Source organism: Ranitomeya imitator, chromosome 1 (genome assembly GCF_032444005.1).
Source record: "Ranitomeya imitator isolate aRanImi1 chromosome 1, aRanImi1.pri, whole genome shotgun sequence".
In the NCBI taxonomy this organism is placed as follows: Eukaryota; Metazoa; Chordata; class Amphibia; order Anura; family Dendrobatidae; genus Ranitomeya; species Ranitomeya imitator.
The window spans coordinates 303,219,741-303,235,943 of NC_091282.1; the positions used below are offsets into that span (position 1 = coordinate 303,219,741).

The 16,203-nt window shown below is 43.8% G+C and overlaps 3 protein-coding genes across 3 annotated transcripts in view; 2 read left to right on the forward strand and 1 right to left on the reverse strand.

Moving 5' to 3' along the window:
- The window catches only part of RSPH14 (radial spoke head 14 homolog), a 416,596-nt gene that overhangs the window by 38,994 nt on the left and 361,399 nt on the right, over nucleotides 1–16,203 (forward strand). Inside the window, exon 3 of the mRNA XM_069757622.1 lies at nucleotides 14,868–14,970. Within this exon, the coding sequence (XP_069613723.1) occupies nucleotides 14,868–14,970 (103 nt within the window). The remainder of the gene's footprint in view (nucleotides 1–14,867; nucleotides 14,971–16,203) is intronic.
- On the forward strand, nucleotides 7,348–10,053 carry LOC138670347 (uncharacterized). Its single transcript, XM_069757595.1, has 4 exons — nucleotides 7,348–7,687; nucleotides 8,148–8,251; nucleotides 8,345–8,491; nucleotides 8,962–10,053. The coding sequence occupies exons 1-4, from the start codon at nucleotides 7,505–7,507 to the stop codon at nucleotides 9,881–9,883; spliced, it is 1,356 nt and encodes a 451-aa protein (XP_069613696.1). The 5' UTR covers nucleotides 7,348–7,504; the 3' UTR covers nucleotides 9,884–10,053.
- LOC138657504 (uncharacterized) lies at nucleotides 10,336–14,083 on the reverse strand. Its single transcript, XM_069745284.1, has 4 exons — nucleotides 14,051–14,083; nucleotides 11,393–11,534; nucleotides 11,137–11,287; nucleotides 10,336–11,056 (listed from the first exon to the last, which is right to left on the reverse strand). Exons 1-4 carry the CDS (start codon nucleotides 14,081–14,083, stop codon nucleotides 10,393–10,395), a joined length of 990 nt encoding a protein of 329 aa, XP_069601385.1. The 3' UTR covers nucleotides 10,336–10,392.

A 16,203-nucleotide genomic window follows, 5' to 3' on the forward strand; every position in this document is an offset into this window, starting at 1 on the left:
GGCGCCTCCATCTTCCCGGCGTCTCTGCTCTGACTGATCAGGCAGAGGGCGCCGCGCACACTATATGCGTCATCGCGCCCTCTGCCCGATCAGTCAGAGAGCGCAGACGCCGGGAAGATGGAGGCGCCGGCCGGGAAGATGGATCGGCGCCCGGCGGCTGGAACGAGGACAGGTGAATATAACATACTCACCTAGTCCTGGCGATCCTCGCGCTGTCCCCTCCTGTCTTCGGCGCTGCAGCTTCTTTCTCTATCAGCGGTCACCGGCACCGCTGATTAGAGAAATGAATAAGCGGCTCCGCCCCTATGGGAGGTGGAGCCGCTTATTCATTTCTGTAATGAGCGGTCCCACGTGACCGCTGAAGAGAGGAAGAAGCTGCAGCGCCGAAGCCCGTGGGACGGCAGGGACAGCGCGAGGATCGCTGGGACTAGGTAAGTATACCTCAGCGCCCTCAGCCCCTCACCTGCCGACCCCACCGCTACCGTGACTCGAGTATAAGCCGAGGGGGGCACTTTCAGCCCTAAAATTTGGGCTGAAAATCTCGGCTTATACTCGAGTATATACGGTAACCTACTGATGTCTCAATTAATTTTAAATTTATTGGTATCTATTTTTATTCTTGAAATTTACCAGTAGCTGCTACATTTCCCACCCTAGGCTTATACTCGAGTCATTAAGTTTCCCGTTTTTTTTTTTGTGGCAAAATTAGGGTACTCGGCTTATACTCAGGTCGGCTTATACTCGAGTATATACGGTAATTATTATTTTTTTCTTCACTGCCCAATAGTATAAAATTCTGTGATACATATGTGGTGTCAATATAATCACTGCACTCCTAGATGAATTTGAGAGGTGTAGTTTGTAAAATGGTGTCTCTTATGGGGGGGGGGGGGTTCTGCTTTTCTGGCATTTCAGGGGCTCTGCCAATGTGACATGGCACCCTCAAACCAGTGCAGCAAAATGTGAACTCCAGTATGGCGCTTCTTTCCTTCTGAGCTTTGCATTGCGCCTCAAAAGTAGTTTTCAACCACATATGGGGTATTGGTGTACTCTTGAGAAATTGCAAAACAAATTTGGAGTACATTTTCTCCTGTTACCCTTGTGAAAATAAAAAAATTGGGGCTAAAATAACATTTTTTATTTTCACGGCTCTACGTCATACACTTCCGTGAAGCCCCTGGAGGTTCAATGTGCTCACCACATATCTAGATACATTTCTTGAGGGATCTAGTTTCTAAAATGGTGTCACTTGTGGGGGGTTTCCACTGTTTAGGCACATCAGGATATGTCCAAATGTGACATTGTGTCTGCTAATTATTCCATCAAATTTTGCATTCAAAATAGCGCTCCTTCCCTTCTGAGCCCTGCTGTGTGCCTAAACATGGGGTATCGGCATGCTTAGGAGAAATTGCACAACAAATTTTTGGTCCATTGTTTCTGGTTACCCCTGTGAAAATAAGAAAATTTGAGTCTAAAGTAAAATTTTTGTGAAGAAAAGTTAAATGTAAATTTTTTTCTTTCCACATTCTACAAATTCCTGTGAAGCACCTGAAGGGTTAATAAACTTTTTGAATGTGGTTTTGAGCCCCTTGAGGGGTGCAGTTTTTAAAATGGTGTCACTTTTGGGTATTTTCTGTCGTTGAGACCCCTCAAAGTGACTTCAAATATAAAGTGGTCCTTTTAAAAAATGTTTTTTGTAAATTTTGTTGAAAAAAAATAAAATAAATTGCTGGTCAACTTTTTACCCTTATAACTTCCTAACAAAAAAAAAATCTGTTTAAAAAATTGGCCTCATGTAAAGTAGACATGTGGGAAATGTTATTTATTAACTATTTTGTGTGATTGAACTCTCTGATTTAAGGGCTTAAAAATTGCAACATTTTTGCCATATTTCCTTTCACAAATAAATGCAAGTCATATTGAAGAAATGTTACCACTATCGTGAAGTATAATATGTCTCAGAATCACTGGGATCTGTTGTAAAGTTCCACAGTTATGACCTCATAAAGTGACAGTGGTCAGAATTGTAAAAATTGGCCTGGTCACGAAGGTGAAAACAGGCTCAGGAAAGAAGGGATTAAGCGAGAGGCACCACTAACCAAACAACACTGTGAAGGCCAAGGAGATCTCCAGACAAGTCAGGGATAAAGTTGTTGAGAAGTACAAATTAGGATTGGGTTTAAAAAAAAAAATCCTATTCTCTGATAATCCCACGGAGCACATATTATCAAATGGAAAGAACATGGTACCACAACAAACCTGCCAAGAGAGGGCCGCCCATCTCATCGAGGGCATTAATCAGAGAGGCAGCACAGAGACCAAATGTAACCTTGAAGGAGCTGCAGAGTTCCCAAACAGAAGCTGGATTATCTGTCCTTGTAACCACAATAAGCTGTGTGCTCCATAGGTGTGTATCTTCCTATATAGCACGAGTACTCTGTATAGGGCATCTATGTCTACGCTATGAAAAAGACAAGGCGGTTATAATTTTAGAGATCTGTCTTTTATAATTGCTGCCAAAGTATAAGGATACCTAATTCTAAGGTCAGAAATACCCCTAATCAGAGTAGTAAGTCGTATCCTACATTTTGTAATGAGAAATCGTGTTATAACAGTACACGGATTAATATGTAGCTGTTTTCTGTTTTTGCTGCCTCATCTGTGAGCAGCCTGATGTAGACAAAGAGACCCTGAATCCAATGATGTGTCACTTAGATTACTGGATACACTGATTCTGACACAGAGTTGTTAGATTTAGCAATGCAGCAGAGCTGAGATAGCGAACCCCACTCTCACCAGATTCTCTATGTAAATTGTCTATAGACAGTGAGCTGTTTATCACAGGAGGGGGGCGGAGTTAGACTAGCATGCACGCCCTGCTGTAGCTGGTGTAGTCCAGAAAGGCATGGACGTTCACAGAACACAACAATGGTGGATGATCGCAGAATCTTTTCCATAGTGAAGAAGAGCCCCTACATAACATCCACCCAAGTGAAGAATGGACCCCAGGAAGTGTTTTACTATCTAAGTCTAACATATAGAAAAAACTTCATGGGAGCAAATAGAGTTTTCACTGCAAAATGCAAACTATTAATCGGCCTTAAAAATAGAAAGAACAGATTAGACTTTGTTAAAAACATCTAAAGAAACCAGTCCAGTTCTGGAACAGCATTCTTTGGACAGATGAAACTAAGATACCAGAATGATTGGAAGAAGAAAGCATGGAAAAGGCTTGGAACGGCTCATGATGCAAAGGACACCACATCCTCTGTAAACCATGGTGGAGGCAGTGTGATGGCTTGGGCATGCATGGCTGCCAGTGGCACTGGGTCACTAGTGTTTATTGATGATGTGACTGAAGACAGAAGAAGTAGGATGAATTCTGAAGTGTGTACAGGATGTTACTTTCTGCTCAGATTTAACCAAATGCAGCAAGTTTGATTGGACGGCGCTTCACAGGACAGATGGAGAATGACCCAAAATATACTGTGAAAACAACCCAGGAGTTTTTTATGGAAATGAAGTGAAATATTCTGCAATGGCCGAGTCAGTCACCAGATCTCAACCCCATCGAGCTGCATTTCACATACTCTAGATAAAACTTAAGGCAGAAAGACCCACAACCAAGCAAGAACTGAAGACAGCTGCAGTAAAGGCCCGACAGACATCACAAAGGAGGAAACCCAGCGTTTGGTGACGGCCATGGCTTCCAGACTTCAGGCAGTCACTGTCTGCAAAGGATTCTTTACAGAGTATTAAAAATGAATATTTTATTTATGATATAGGCAATTGTCCAATTACTTTTGAGCCCCTGAAATGAGGAGGCTTTGTAGAAAAATGGTTACAATTCTTAAATGTTTCACAGGATATTTTTGTTCAACCCCTATAATTAAATCTGAAAGTCTACAATTTCTCAGCTGTTTCATTTTATATCAAACATAATAGCATGCAGAGCTGAAATCACAAAGCTTCGGTCACTGTACAAATATTCCTTTATCTAATTCTACTGTATGTGCACAAGTAATTGCTTGGTTTATCCTCCCGGCGTGCAATGCAGGCTGTCCGCTGCTGCCCGGTCACAGTTATGTGGCTACAGCTCTGACACCGTGACGTCAGCGCTGCAGCCTTGTGACTCCATCCCCAATGTATACATGCCATATATTCACATGCTTGACAAAGGTCCTCTGACCGAAACGTTGCCGCAGGAGGCAGAATAAAATGTGAGCTGCTTTTTCACTATCTGGTGTGGCGCTGTCCCTTTCTTCAATTTGGATCTATATATTCACATGCATCTGCGAGATGAGATATGGAAAGTTGTCAACTACTTTTTTTTTTTTTTTAAGGTGGTCGTACATCTGGGATATCGGCTCATTTGGCTGTGCTCTTAACTCCTCCATATACAGTACCGTGCAACCATTTTAGCCCCTTCATGATCTTGCGATTGTCTGTTTTTGCATTTTCACTTCTTCCTCCCCTTGTTAAAAGAGCCATAACTTTTTTTTATTTTTCTATCCCCATAGCTGTTTGAGGGGTTGATTTTTTTTTTTTTGCGGGACAGGTGGTGCTTTTCAATGACACCATTGAATTTCTCATCTGATGCACTGGAAAGCTGGGAAAAAAATTCCAAGTGCATTAAAATTGTAAAAAACAAAAACAAAAGATAACTCTAAATCAAGTCAATATTTGGTGTGACCACCCATTGCCTTCAAAACAGCATCAAGCACTTGAACGCATTTTTTTTTCTCTAAGGAACTTAGCAGAGAGATTGTTCCAAACATTTTGGAGAAATAACCACAGATCTGCTGCGATGTAGGTTTGCATTTCTGTCTCTTTGTTATTCCCACACAGACTCGATGATTTTGAGATCCAAGCTCTATAAGGGCCAAATCATCACTTACAGGACGTTCTTTTCTAAGCAGATTATAGTTCTTGGCATTGACATTGGTTGTATGTTTTGGGTTCTTGTTTTGTTGCAGACAAAATTTGGAGCTAATCAGAGGCCTCCCTGGTTTTATTCCACGATGGATAAGTCCTTGTATTTGCAAGTATTTCTCTGCATTGAGAACACCAACAAATTGGCAACATAGATGCAGTGGTCATAATACTTAGTGCAGCAGCAGAAAGACACATCACACTTACTTCCCTCTGATATCGCAAGATGCCCAACAATGCCATTGGCTCAGAACTGTCAGCAACTAGTGGGGCCCCACTATACCCAATGTACTGTTCAGAGAAGCTTGGCCAGAAGTGATTTTCATGGAAGAATTGTTGCCCAAAACCATATATTTGACATAGAAGCAAGGCCAAGCTACTCAACTATTAAAGAAAACCTAACCGGGATACACAAAAATGGCAGCAGGTGCTCTGGAGTGATCAATATGTGAAATATTTGGCTGTCATAAAAGGCAGTTTGTTTGCTGCAGGGCTGGAGAGTGGTACAGTATTGAGTGTCTGCAGGCAACAATGAAGCATGGTGGAGGTTTCTTGAACACTTGGCGCAGCATTTCAGCAAATGAAGTTGGGGATTTGGTCAAGATTAATGGTGTTCTCACTGCTGACAAACACAGGCAGATAATTACCCATCATGAAATACCACCAGTGAGGCGTCCGTCTGATTGGCTCAAAATGTATCTTGCCGCAGAACAACGACCCCAACATAGTCAATGTCATTAAGGATTATCTTCAGTGTAAAGAAGATCAAGGACTCGTATTTGTGCCTCACATCGGTGTCTTATGCTCTTGGCTAAGGTATCAGACCCATGGTATATGTAGGGCAAGGTTACCTTTGCCAGACAGTATTAATGAGCGATGAAATATACTGTTTGTTGTATGATGTAACCTTGTTATATTGTATAATCTTCAATAAAATGAGCTTAAAAAAGGAGGAGTAGTCCTGGAAGTGATGGTATGGCCTCCACGGAACCCTGATCTCAACATCTGTCTGGGATTACATGAAGAGACAGAAACATTTGCACAAGTCTACATCCAGAGAGAATCTGTGGTTAGTTCTCTGAGATGTTTGGAACAACCTCTCTGCCAAATTCCTTCAAAAACTGAATTGAAAAACTGAACAGAAGAATTGAAATTGTTTTGAAGGCAAAGGATGGTCACACGAAATATTGATGGGATTTAGATTTCTGTTTATTCATTCACTTTATTTTCATACATTAACAAAATGCAACTGATGAACACTTCTATTTTTGAAAGCTTTTTTACTTAACAGTATTTTTTCTACACATGCCTAAAAACTTTTGCACAGTAGTTGCTTATATACATTCAACTCAGCTATGCCATCATTTTTAATAGGGAAGGGAATAAGACATTGTAAAACCTCACACGCATATACTATACAGTTGGCTTCTCCACTGAAATCTGTGGGTTCAGTTGACTTATATCTAATGCTGATGGTCACTTTACCAGAATACCAGTTTGTATTTTGACTCTTTTTTTTTTTTCCAACAAACTTTATTGGGTTTTTAATTTTTTAACTGGGGAGGAAAGACTAGGAAGGGGAGGGGGGGATAAAGGGGAGGGGTACGAGTGTGGGGAAAAAGAAACCCCTATAGAAATAGGGGAACAGACAATCATACGATATTGTAAGAATTTACAAGATAGACGCATTATAAAAATATTACTTAGTAGAGTGATGAGTAAAATATATGAGTAATGAATATTTGAAGACCGCATACTCTGACGATATATTGTAGCTGAGTAAACAAAGCCTAAAAGAGGTTTAACTAGTAAATATGATAACATAGGTAATGTCATAATACACATGTTAATATGGGTGGCACTAAAGCTATCCAGTAGAAAAGAACATCATACGAAGGCCTGTTGTCTCCAGGTCATCTTCAGATGACCCTTGGACCTTGTGGGCTTAATGTTCGGTTCAGACACAGGCTGTGACGTGGACTAAACGTAAAGAGGTGAAATGACCCTCAGAGCTCTCAATTTGGTTTGGGTTTGGACGGAGGGTCAGAAGAAGGGAATCCGGGAGGGCCAATTCCCGCACAGTCAAGAAAGTCCGCCGCCCCATCCGGAGAAGTGAAGGTACGCCACTTTGCCGCAAAGTAAAATCTCAGACTGGAGAATTGGTGCCATATGTACTGTATTCCAGCCTGATGCAGTCTATAGGTGACGTGTTGGAATGATTTTCGTTTTTGTAGAGTCTCTTTGAATAGATCCCTGTAGAAGGTTAAGTGACCGTATGGGGAAGAGAGGAATCTTGATTCTCTTGCGATGTCAAGCAAAGAGTCTCTCAACCAGTTAGGGTATGTTCACACGTTCAGGATTTCCATCCTTTTTTTTTCCTGACTGAAACCGCAGGTCTCTGCAGAAAACGCAGGTGCGTTTTTTGGTGCGTTTTTGGTGCGTTTTTGGTGCGTTTTTTGGTGCGTTTTTTAGTGCGTTTTTTAGTGCGTTTTTTGATGCAGTTTTGTCTGCAGATTGTCTGTGTTTGACAGAAATAAAGTTTACTGCAGTGGGGGGAAGAAAAAAAAAAAAAATGATGTCATTTCCTTGTCCAACCCTTTTCTTCTTCCATCCTCCATTTTGGAACTTACACATCAAAATGAGTGGACGTGCAGAGCGTCGTCCAGATGACAGCCCACGGATCCAGCTCCGCACGCCACACCGGATTGCGATCCTGGGGTTGATGCTTCTAATTTTGAATCGACATGCATGTCAGGTAAGCAGATGTCTGTTTGTTTTATATATTGGGTTATGGGTACTTGTCCACATTCTGGAAACGTTGTATGTTTGGCGCTGCGTGTGGCCGCAGCGCCAAACATGCAGCGTCCACATGTCAGCATACTGGAGGTGATGTCATGAAATCACGTGTCCACTGTGTGTCATCCGTCAGCCCTGCGACTCCGGACATGCTGCGCGTCTTTTATGATCACAGCATGTCTGTGTTCCTTGTTGTGAAACTGCGGCTCCGCAATGAATAAAACAGGGCCCTATGCGTCGGGTGTGATGATGCTGGATTTGTACAATGAACACATCTGGCATCATTGCGTACTAGAATGGGGTGGGCCTTCCTGAATGTGGACACGTATCCTTACATAATCGACATTGTTTTCCTTGCATGTTTGATATATTTTTCTAATTGTTGTGTTTACGAAATATTTTTTTATTTTTCTATTTAGCGGCGGCAGAGAAGACGTGTGCAGAAACGATTGTGGGTGCACCCGCTTGTAGAAGACCGAACTGAGAAGGGGCACTTTCATGTGCTGTACAATGATTTGAGGAGGTAAGTAGAAATATATAGAATGACTAATTTACCTTTTTTGGCTAGCAATACTTGTGAAGTAACCCTTTTTTGTTGTTCTTTTGCAATTTTCAGATATCCTGAAAAATTTATATCGTTTTGTCGGTTACCAATTATTGCCTTTGACAGACTGCTTACCATCCTGGCACTCCATTTAACACTGCAAGACACGGTAATGAGGAAGTCCATCTCTGCTGAAGAAAGGCTGCTCATCACCTTGCGGTAAGTAACAATTTTTGGGGGGAATGTTGTTAGGTCTGTATTTTACTTGTGTGTGTGTCCAGTATGTGTGATTAAACCCACCCAGTCCTCTTTTTGGACAGGGGGCACACATACACACACACACGTGAGATACGGGCGAGTGTTGCATGGTAAACCCCGGCTCTGCCGCCTGCACTCTGGAGCGGAGTGTGCACCCACATACCAATACATGGAGCCGCACGCTCCACAACGGAGTGCATGCAGCAGGTCCGGGGATTACCATGCAACATTTGGTCATATCTCGCATGCGTGTGTGCACAAGTCCCATCAGGCCTTTTATTAATGTTTTTTACACCCTTTGTGTTGTGCTGGGTGTTAATGCCAGCATTATTGAATGGTGCTGGACGCATATAATAGCGGCCTTAACTTGTGACATGTTGTAATTACCTTTTTGTGTGACATTTCTAATTTTCTTTTTTGTTTCTTTTCAGATTTTTGGCCACAGGAGAGAGCTATACATCCCTGCACCTCCAATTTAGAGTTGGTAAATCTACCATCTCTAACATTGTGAGGTGTACATGTACCGTCATCTGGCAGAAGTTGCAGCCCATGGTGATGCCTTCCCCAACCGAGGAGACTTGGCTGCAGGTTGCAGCAGGCTTTCAGTCTGTGGCCAATTTCCCAAACTGCATAGGTGCAGTCGATGGTAAACATGTTCGGGTTCAGCAGCCACCACGATCAGGATCACGCTTCTTTAATTATAAGAAGTATTTTTCAGTGGTCCTGATGGCGGTGGCTGATGCCCATTACAAATTTGTTGCCATTGACGTTGGTGCCTATGGTAGTACTGGGGATTCTCGGGTGTTGCGAACGTCACAGATTGGGATGCAAATTCTTCGAGATGGCGGCACGCTCCCAGCCCCACGACCTTTGCCGGGTTCCACACATCCAGTGCCGTTCGTGATGGTATCGGATGAGGCGTTTCCCTTAACGACAACCCTGCTGCGCCCATACCCACGAAGGGGACTGGATGCCCGACGGAGGATTTTTAATTATCGGCTGAGTCGTGCACGCAGATATGTGGAATGCACCTTTGGGATCATGACTAGTCAGTGGAGGATCTTTCACACTGCCATTCAGTTGGACACAGACACCGTTGATGCTGTGATAAAGGCTTGCTGTGTACTCCACAACTATGCTCGTGAATACAACACTGACGTTGATGTGGAGTACCAGCAGCCAGTATTTAATCCAGTTGACAACGGGGGTCTGGGTAGGCCGTCCAACTCTGGTGTGCGTGTGAGAGAATCCTTCACTGACTACTTTATGAGTCCTGAAGGTGCCGTGCACTGGCAATACTCCTGTGCTGGTGTTGAGCAGCCTGACCAGCAGAGAAGGATGCATCTACACTGACCCCCCCAGAAATGTTGCCGACATCGCTGATAACAGTTTTGACAACATCCCGAAGAATGAGAAACGCCAGCAACCAACACAAAAGTTTGAAAAAAAAATTTTTTGTTTCATGTTACCAAAAAAACTGTGTTAAATAATTGATTGTAATATCAATAAAAAATCTATTTGGGTGTAATTATTTTTTTTTTGTTTTTTTTGGCTACAAAAATTTTGGTGTTTTATGAAAATAATAGCAGTATGACGTATACAATTGTTAACACATCAACACATAAACCACTAATTGATAGCCCATAAACCCAGGATAGCGGCCTTGACCGCATTGTAATAAAGAAGAGAATAGTATGTTTGAAATATAATATATTTAAAAGAACACAAATTCTTTGCAATATTTACAAAAGATTTTTCAATTAGAAAAAACAAAAAAAAAGCCCCTTTCAAAGCCAACTGGCAACTGGAGCTAAAAAACAAACCAAAAAAAACTCGGTGCCACTGAAAATTTTTGCCCATGTTCAATTCAGAAAAGTATATTCTGGAGAATAGAGGAAATTTGATCCCTCTGATTGATATGGTGCTCCCCCCATATGCTGCGAACTTCCTCTATCTCCAGAAGTAACTTGGCTGTGGGCCAAATACTGGGGTCTGGTAGCTTGTGTTTCCGGTGTTCGGTGTCGGGGCCTGAAAAGTCCCAACACCCCCATCAGAACTTCATTGTATGGAGATATCGGAGCAGGGTCCTCCAGAGCAGTGAGGGACATCTGGACCATGGACATGAAAAGAGATTGTCTATCCGGTGGCAGGGAGCGTGTTTTTCTTGCCACAGTTAGTGCGAAGGAGTCGCAGTGGTCATCAGAACTAGATTTTTTTAATAGATCTAACGTGTCGCAAGCGATTTGGACAGTTTGGTCATCTTGGTTTTTCTTTGTTTTTTTTTTTTTTTTCTCTGCTGCCACCGGATAGACAGCTCTCTTCTCCACTCTCACAGCTTCTGCGGAATCAGATGCTTCAGCAGCTGCTGAACTAGATGTTGATGCAGCAGCTGCTGAAGTGGATGCTGATTCAGCAGAAGCTGTGGGAGTGGAGGTAGAGATGGTCCCTCCCACTCCAGAGGAACTGCCTGCTCCATCCTCTTTGTCGCTGTCCTCCAAATCAGCTACCGACATGTTTCCTTCCGTCCTGTTGGAGAAAAAAAAAACATCAATTTTTCGCACAACATATTATATTTAAATAATCATGTGGAGTGGATTTTAACTTACTTTCTCAATGTCCTACTGGACACAAGAAACTGCAGCTCTTCGCTAAATGGAAATTTACTTTTGCTCGGCGAAGAGCCACTCTTAGAACATTCGTTCAGGAACTTCGTGAAACGGTCTCTGATTGAGCGCCACCGTTTCCTCACATCGTTATCTACCAAAAAAAGGTTACAAAATACAACAACATTTTTTGTGAGATCTAAACAAATTATATTTTTAATATACTCAAGGTTTACTAAATAAATTTAATTAAAATTACCAATTTGCTGCTGTGTACTCCCTGGATACTTGTCCCAATCTGGGATAAGGTCTCGTACAATTTTGGTCCAGGCTAGTTCCCGGAAATATTTATCCTTGTAGGATTCATCGGCTGGGTCCCACAAGGCCGGATAATCCCGAACCTACAATAAATACAATAGTGTCATCTCATAATCTATAGCGCGACCAAGTAATGTTACACAATTGCTGGAAATATTTCAAAGTAACCCCTAATAACTGAACACAAGCACAAACTGAAAACACAAACACCAATAAAAACGCTTGTGTGCAGTTGTTTTACCACTAGCTCTGTCGCCGTCAATCCTGAGTGGTTCGTGCGACAATCAACAACATTCATTAAAAAACACACTATAAAGTGAAATAGTTAGGGTAGGGTTAGGGCTCATAACCCTAAGCACTCTACCCCAAAAGGGATCCTAAACATAACACAACCACAAAAGGGATCCTAACCCTACAGGGATCCTAACCCTAACCCTACAGGGATCCTAACCCTAACCCTAAAGGGATCCTAACCCTAACCCTAACCCTAAAGGGATCCTAACCCTAACCCTAACCCTACAGGGATCCTAACCCTAACCCTAACCCTAAAGGGATCCTAACCCTAACCCTAACCCTACAGGGATACTAACCCTAACCCTACAGGGATCCTAACCCTAACCCTAACCCTACAGGGATCCTAACCCTAACCCTACAGGGATCCTAACCCTAACCCTAAAGGGATCCTAACCCTAACCCTAACCCTACAGGGATCCTAACCCTAACCCTAAAGGGATCCTAACCCTAACCCTAAAGGGATCCTAACCCTAACCCTAACCCTACAGGGATCCTAACCCTAACCCTAAAGGGATCCTAACCCTAACCCTAACCCTACAGGGATCCTAACCCTAACCCTAAAGGGATCCTAACCCTAACCCTACAGGGATCCTAACCCTAACCCTAAAGGGATCCTAACCCTAACCCTACAGGGATACTAACCCTAACCCTACAGGGATCCTAACCCTAACCCTAACCCTACAGGGATCCTAACCCTAACCCTACAGGGATCCTAACCCTAACCCTACAGGGATCCTAACCCTAACCCTAAAGGGATCCTAACCCTACAGGGATCCTAACCCTAACGGGATCCTAACCCTAACCCTACAGGGATCCTAACCCTAACCCTACAGGGATCCTAACCCTAACCCTACAGGGATCCTAACCCTACCCCTAAAGCTATTGTAAGGTGGCATTAAGCACTGTTAGTAATGGCGAGGCGTCAATAAGACGCCGATCAATTATTAATCCTAATAAGGTTTACTATAATATATGTGGACCCCCCTAAAAAAAAAAAACGTGTTGGGGTCCCCCTATATTTTTAGGCCAGAAAGGCTAAGCAGACAGCTGTGGGCCAATATTTGACGCCCGGGAAGGGGTTAAAATACCCATGGCTGTTCCCAGGCTATGAATATAAGCCCACGGCTGTCTGCGTAGCCTTTCTGGCACTAAAATATAGGGGGCCCCGAAAAAAAAACGTGTTGGGGTCCCCCTATATTTTTAGGCCAGAAAGGCTACGCAGACAGCCGTGGGCTTATATTCATAGCCTAGGAAAGGGGCCATGGATATTTGCCCCCCCCTGGCTACAAATATAAGCCCGCAGCCGCCCCGGAAAAGGCGCATCAAAAAGATGCGCCAATTCCGGCACTTAGCCCCTCTCTTCCCACTCCCGTGTAGCGGTGGGATATGGGGTAATGAGGGGTTAATGCCACCTTGCTATTGTAAGGTGGCATTAAGCCCGGTTAATAATGGAGAGGCGTCAATGAGACGCCTATCCATTATTAAGCCAATGAAAGGGTTAAAAAAAAAAAACACAAACACTAGAAAAAATATTTTAATGAAATAAAGACACACACTTTTTGACAATTCTTTTATTGCACGCTCAATCCATCCTGAAGACCCTCGACCTGAAAAAAAGGCAAAACAAAAAAACAAATTCATACTCCCTGGCCCTGTCCGCAGAAATCCATCGAGGGTCCCACGAAGATCTTCCATGGAGAACAGACACATCCAGAGATGTGTCTGCTCTCCACGGCTGCAGCAACACACTGACAGGAGCCATAGTTCCTGTCGGTGTGTCACTGCGCATGCGCGAGCGAGTTTACCGGCGGTCATTGACCCCGGTACTCTCGCTTAACGGCAGTGCTGCGTGGGAAAGTTCAACGCAGCTGTACTGCCGTTAACCGAGACGCCGGCGCCATTGAGCTCCGGGACAGTACGCGATACACTGCTAGGAGCTTCGCTCCTGGCAGTGTATCACCGGAGAGCAGGAGATCGGCGTGGGACACTCGGTTATGGATTCTGCGGACAGGGAGTATGGATTTGCTTTATTATTTTGGGATTTTTTCATTGAGGATCGAGGGCTTCGCCTACAAGTGTGGTGTATGGTGAGTATATACTCTATGTTATGTGTTGTATGTACTGTACTGTGTGTCATGTTTGTGTATTGTGTGTTTGTGTTTGGTGTGAACTTTAGTATTGTGCTAAGTCGCCGGACACAGGGACAACTCTCCCATCCTAAATACCGGATGGGAGTAGTAGTCCGATACGGCGACTTAGCACAATAGAGGCATATCGTCGCATGGGGACGGACACACAGACTTACCAAATCAATCAGACGCCCGACATCGATCCCCATGCGACGGTATGCCTCCATAGTGACAGTCTCTTCGTGATACAGTCGGGACCACACACGCCGCCCACGGACTTCCGCCCACGCACTTCCGCCCGCTTCCCCGAACTTCCTGCAGCAGCGGTTCTGCACATCAAACCGCAGTAAAACACGCAGATATATTTTTGATCTGCGTGTTTTACTGCGATTTTGACCTCACAATGGAGGTCTATGGGTGCAGAACCGCTGCGGTTCAGGAAGAAGAATTGACATGCTCCTTCTTTTTTCCGGGAGCTATTCAGCGCGGCTTTTTTTTTACAATTTCCGGACCATGTGCACAGTGTGTCCTGTTTTCCATAGGGTACAGTGTACTGTACCCTGCATGGAAAACAGCTGCGGAACCGCAGCGGCAAAACCGCCGCGGTTCCGCGGTAAAAAACGCACTGTGTGAACATGGCCTTAGGATAAAATGAGATAATAACGTCTGCGGCTAAATTGTATTTTGACTCTTTAACCCTGGTAAGCTATGATTACATTAAAGTGGCTATCAATGTAAAGATTTGGCTACAATATCACAAGCATTACAATATTTTTACTCAGAAAGCTCATCAGGATTAGGGCATTCGGGAAAAAAAGTTTCCTATAATATGAAGAATATACAGTAGACCTGTAGTATAGGATTTAAAGGATAGGAGCTGTCATGCTTGAATTTATAGGTTGAATGGAGAAAGCTTTAATAACAAGGTTATAATTCTACAAGAGTAAGACATTATGGTCCTGTAATCTTTTATATCATCTCTTTATGACACAGGTTTTATGGAAAGTCTGAAAGATCTGTTGTCTGATGAAGACTGCACAGTTCGACAGAAGACTACTGAGATTTTCTACATAATGGCTGGTCATAATATTGGAAGGTTGGTGAGCTCTGATTGGAATTAAAATGAAGCTATCAGCTATTTCATGCAAGCCCAAACTATGAGCAGCAAGAAATCCAGATAGACACCCTCATTACAGAGATTTATATTATATTCTGACATGCTGCCGCATTGATCCTCATAGAAAACCTAGCTTAAAGGGAACCTGTCACCCCCAAAATCGAAGGTGAGCTAAGACCACCGGCATCAGGGGCTTATCTACAGCATTCTGTAATGCTGTAAGTAAGCCCCCAATGTATCCTGAAAGATGAGAAAAAGAAGTAAGATTATACTCACCCAGGGGCGATACCGCTGCGGTCCGGTCCGATGGGAGTCGCGGTCCGGTCCAGCGCCTCCCATCTTCTTACGATGACGTCCTCTTCTTGTCTTCACGCTGCAGCTCCGGCGCAGGCGTACTTTGTCTGCCCTGTTGAGGGCAGAGCAAAGTACTGCAGTGCGCAGGCGCCGGGAAAGGTCAGAGAGGCCCAGCGCCTGCGCACTGCAGTACTTTGCTCAACAGGGCAGACAAAGTACGCCTGCGCCGGAGCTGCAGCGTGAAGACAAGAAGAGGACGTCATCCTATGAAGATGAGAGGCCCCAGACCGGACAGCGACACCCATCGGACCGGACCGCCCCCCCCAGGTGAGTATAATCTAACCTCTTTTTCTCGTCTTTCAGGATACATCGGGGGCTTATCTACAGCATTACAGAATGCTGTAGATAAGCCCCTGATGCCGGTGGGCTTAGCTCACCTTCGATTTTGGGGGCGACAGGTTCCCTTTAAACGGTTTGTCCACTACTTGGATAACCCCTTCTGAATCTTTATGTTCCCCTTCCAGTAAAATAATAACACTTATACTCGCCTCCGGGGCTGGTGCCATTCCAGAGTTTGCGCACTGGCTATCCGGAGGCTCGGGTAACATTATGTCACGTGATCACTGTGGCCAATTAGCACAGGCTTCACGCTCCCCTCCTTTGTTCAAATCAAGACATATGGAAGAAGTGAGAGCAGCTGCTGCCCTCTCACTTTCTCTGGAGAAGTGATTATCCACAGGGACATAGTAATGTCACATAAGCCCTGGGAGAGCCAGTACTGACACCTCTAGTACAGCTCCGTCACATAAGAATTGAGCCTAAATGTTCTTATTTTACTGGGGGGGGGAACATAGGGATTCAGAATGGGTTGTCCGAGTAGTTGACAACAGGGTGGATTTGATTTAAATCTAACTGATT